At 37.1% G+C, this 4262-nt stretch overlaps 1 protein-coding gene across 2 annotated transcripts in view; it reads right to left on the bottom strand.

Annotated features, from left to right (window-relative positions):
* Positions 1-2685: 2685 nt before the first annotated feature.
* CLEC1B (C-type lectin domain family 1 member B) overlaps positions 2686-4262 on the bottom strand; it is a 12516-nt gene continuing 10939 nt past the window's right edge. For both annotated transcript variants that reach the window (XM_015571184.1, XM_006774802.2), the window contains one exon: positions 2686-2898. In XM_015571184.1, coding sequence (XP_015426670.1) covers positions 2754-2898 — 145 coding nt within the window. In that variant the 3' untranslated portion in view covers positions 2686-2753. The remainder of the gene's footprint in view (positions 2899-4262) is intronic.

Here is a 4262-nt window from a genome sequence, read left to right as displayed (position 1 = left end):
TCTAGACAGAACCTGGCAACAGAACCTGGCTACAGAATCTGGTGACTGAACCTGGCTGGAGAACCTGGACAGAACCTGGCTGGAGAACCTAGCGAGGGAACAGGGCTACAGAACCTGGCTGGAGAACCTGGAGAACCTGTCTGGAGAACCTAGCAAGAGAACAGGGACACAGAACTTGGCTGGAGATTGTGGTTAGAGATCCTGGCAAGGCTGCTGATCAACAGAACACTGTCTCCGTGTCATTCCTTCTTCGCCGACTCCGTCCACACCTTTGGGCACCCCTGGACCTGCTGGGGTTGGACCCCAGCAGTGCTACTATTAACTATTAGTAAATTAAGGCACAGAGAATTCAAGTTATTTACCGGTTTGCTCATGTAGGAAGTAGAAGAGTTAGCATCTGAAACCAAGTGGTCTGATCACAGTACTTGTGCTATATTCTGAGTTCATGTACAAAATGCTTTTGATATGGGTACCAAAAAACAAAACAAAAACAAAAAACAAACAAAACCACCAGAGAATCTCTGTAAGCATAGTTTTATTGGTCACATTTGTAATTAATTACATATTTGCCATGCACTAAGATATTAGTCTTTGAAATTTTGTTGTACCATAGTGATGTATAAATATATACATATTTTCATTTGGGGGAGATAAAACATTAAAGACCAGAGATGTGACTGATTTTTAGATAGTTTTTGGAATTATTAGTTTCTAAATAAAAAGTAAAAATAGAAAAATAATGATACTAACTGCAAAATGCCAAGATCTTGAGACATTTTAAGTGGAGGCAGAATCTGAGGTATTTCTGTTATTCCTCCCTCCTCTCACCACCCCCCCCTCCACAAAAAAAACCCTGTTCATTTACGGATAGTATAAAACAAGATAAAGACTTACATGTCTTTCAATGTTAGTATGCAAAGCTGTAAAAGTAATACACATTTCTTGAGTGTTCATTCCATGCTTGGTACTCTGCTCGATGCTTTATATAATCACATTAATAATCTCACACTTACCTTAAGAGTAAGGTAATAATATTAAACTAATTTTATAGGCACACCAAAAAGCTGAGTTTGAAAGAGACTAAGTAACTTATAAAAGCCACATAGGAAAAAAAAAAAAGAAAAAAAAAGCCACCTAGGGATTGAGTTCTAAAGTAATATTAGCTGAAATCTATTGAAGATGACATATCAGAATCAATTAAGGGAACTTATTAAAAACTAGGGCTGTCCCCTTAGCCTTTCAGCATAACTATTTGTATTTGAACATCTAGTGTTTTCACAAACACCTCAGTTGAGAAGTTTGAGAATCATGTTTATAAATGTTATTTGCACTAATTTAAGAAGAAAGTGTACCTTCAGGGAAGCTGTGGCAAGGAAATGCAATTTTTGCCCATTATACTGTTAAAGGGTGCCTCTCCACATGTCTATAAATATTTCACGAGTTACTCAGCAAAAAACAAGCATAGAACTGTCAGGAAAAGAACTAGATAAAGTATTTTTACTTGCTGATCTGTCTCCTAGCCTATGGCCTTGATAAGAAGCATTTATTCATTTTTTAATTCCATCAGGTTTCTTGCAAGCTTTCTTTACCTTCTTTGCACAGAAAATGACTGCTGTTGAGTTTTACAAGAGGTAGATTTAGAAAAGAAATTATATTTACATAGTGTTTCACTGAATGGATGCTTTGTAAAGAACTATACACAATGAGAAGTCACTATTTCTTTCTGTTTCTCGTGAGGCAGAAACTGTGCTTGGTGCTGGGCATAGAATAGCAAGCAGGAAATCCAAGGTGTATGGAGTTTCTGATATAGTTAATACTCTGAAGTTTTATGCTATGTTGTAGAACTGTGAGGTATATAAGCTAGGTATTATCCTATCCCCGTGGTTGGCAAACTGCGGCTTACAAGCCACATGTGGCTCTTTGGCCCCTTGAGTGTGGCTCTTCCACAAAATACCACGTGCGGGCACACACATACAGTGCAATTGAAACTTTGTGGCCCATCGCAGAAGTCGGTATTTTGTGGAAGAGCCACCTTAAGGGGCGGTCTGTTCCCAGCCTCCAAGTCCTCCATTATCATCTTCCCCTTCACATTTCCCCAAAACATATATGTCAACACACACTCCATTGTACACACAAACATGCACCACACACCCCCCCCGCCCAGTGCACGAAATTTCATACACCAGGCCTCTAGTTTTAAATATGAGAAAATGGAAGTTAAAGAGACTACATGATTGGCCCATGGCTGTACTTTAGATAATCACACCATCTAAATTGTTCTTCTGATTCCAAGATTCATATTTTTCCCACTGCCTTGTGCTGTCTTTCAAACTTGGGTATTTTATATGGTTCTGAAACTTAAATATTTTGCATAGCTTAAGTCAACTAAGTCCAAACCTTTCTTGTTCCAATTGAAAATATATGTGTGTTTAAGTCTGAAGATGCAGTGAATAATACAATGTTGAGATAATTAAGAATGGAAGACAGGAAGATGGAAATTAATAGAAAAAGCACAATTGGAAACAAAAGATCAACTCAGAGACTAGCTTCTGGATGTACAAAGAAGGGACCAAGTTATCCCTTCGTATAAAGAGATATATAAAGAGGGGACTATGTGCTGCTGGTAGGAAACATAATGACTCCAAGGGGAATAAAGGAAGAAATAAGTAATTTTATGGCTAGTGATTCTTTCATCCAGATCTTTTATTATACAATCAAGCATTTGTCTGTGACAACCTCCCCAACTCTTTGCATTAAAGTAGTTTGGCCACCTTTGCCATGCCTGCCTTTTTCTCACACATTAAATAATGTTTGTTCTTGCAGAAGCTAGGATGAATTTTCCCATTATGAAAATAAGCACAATTCATATTTTCTCTTGCATTTTCAGAAAGCTCAAACCTGTGAATGAGAAAAGTAGACATGAGTTCCTTTGAAAGCCAAACAATCAGCAATAAAACTCTGTGTACAATTTTGTTACATAAAGTGGAGATAAAATTATGGGAAAAGAAAGTTACGAACAACCTTCAGATCACTGAGAGACTGCCAATCTGCTTGGGAGTATAAAGTATGTCCATTTGAATAGGTCAGTAATGATTTAAAATAGAATTAGATTGAACAGCAGGTGAACAGTAGTTACAGAGGAGTCCAGAGGAAGAGATGGATGGGAGTCTGCAGCAATTGGAAAGGCTTTATCTTTTTACCTTTTATAGAAGATAATACCTCATTTTTGTCTTGAAGGAAGGGTAGGATTTAGATGAGCTTCAGACAGCAATTAGCTGCACAGAACGGAAATGAGTCATGGAAAAGTAAGTTGATTAAATATTTTTGTAATAAAGGTGTATGTTACTAGTATAAAGATAGCAGATATAAGACAGCACACTATATTGTATTGACTTGTTTATATTCTCCGCTACACTGCTTATGAGAGGAGGACAAAATGCACATTTATTAATTCATTCGTCAAATATCTATAGGATGCCTACTATGTGCCAACGTTGTTGTTTTTCTGTGTTGATGATAGAGTGGTTAAAGAGACAAGGTCCGTTCTACTGGGGAACTTGCTTAATAGTTGGGGGATACTGATTTGTTGAAAGAACAGAAGGAACACCAGTTTGCTTGCAATATTGTGAATGAGTCAGCAAGTTATAGGAGATCAAGGACTATGGAAAGACTTGCTTGCAGTTGAAGTATCCTTGTTTCCTACTCATAGAAGATACTTAATAAATATTTGTAGATAAGCTAATTAAAAATGTGAGTAATAATCAGATTGTATAAATTTTGGTTAATGAGTTTAACTTTTAACAGGAGAGACTAGATATACAAGATAAAAACTGGCGTTGAGACTGAAGGTTGGAAAGCCACATTAAGGAACTCAATGCAATTGGCTCCTTTGACTGGATTATTTGCAGACAGATGGAGCCTTATGACAAGGACATCAGAACCCCCTTGTGAACGATGATGAGTCTGATTCCTGGAGACCCCCAGGGTGCAAGAGTAGGTACATGCTACAAAAAAGTCAAAAGAATCCGTGAATAACTTTCAACCACAAAATAATAAGGATAGTTTTCTTGTAAAAATATATGAAGAAAAATAGATTAAGCTAAAAAAAAAAGAGACATAAACTGTTCCAATAGTAAAGTGGTCAGTAGAAATGAATGAGAAAAAACATTGGGAATAGAGGTGGATTGTGACTTAGATAAAGAACAGAGGAATGGGGTGGTACAAAAAGCAGGATTGTCTTACTACCAGTGTTCTCTTGTTAG

This window comes from Myotis davidii, unplaced genomic scaffold, assembly GCF_000327345.1.
Source record: "Myotis davidii unplaced genomic scaffold, ASM32734v1 scaffold188, whole genome shotgun sequence".
NCBI classification, from domain to species: Eukaryota; Metazoa; Chordata; class Mammalia; order Chiroptera; family Vespertilionidae; genus Myotis; species Myotis davidii.
This window is presented reverse-complemented; position numbering and strand designations above follow the sequence as displayed.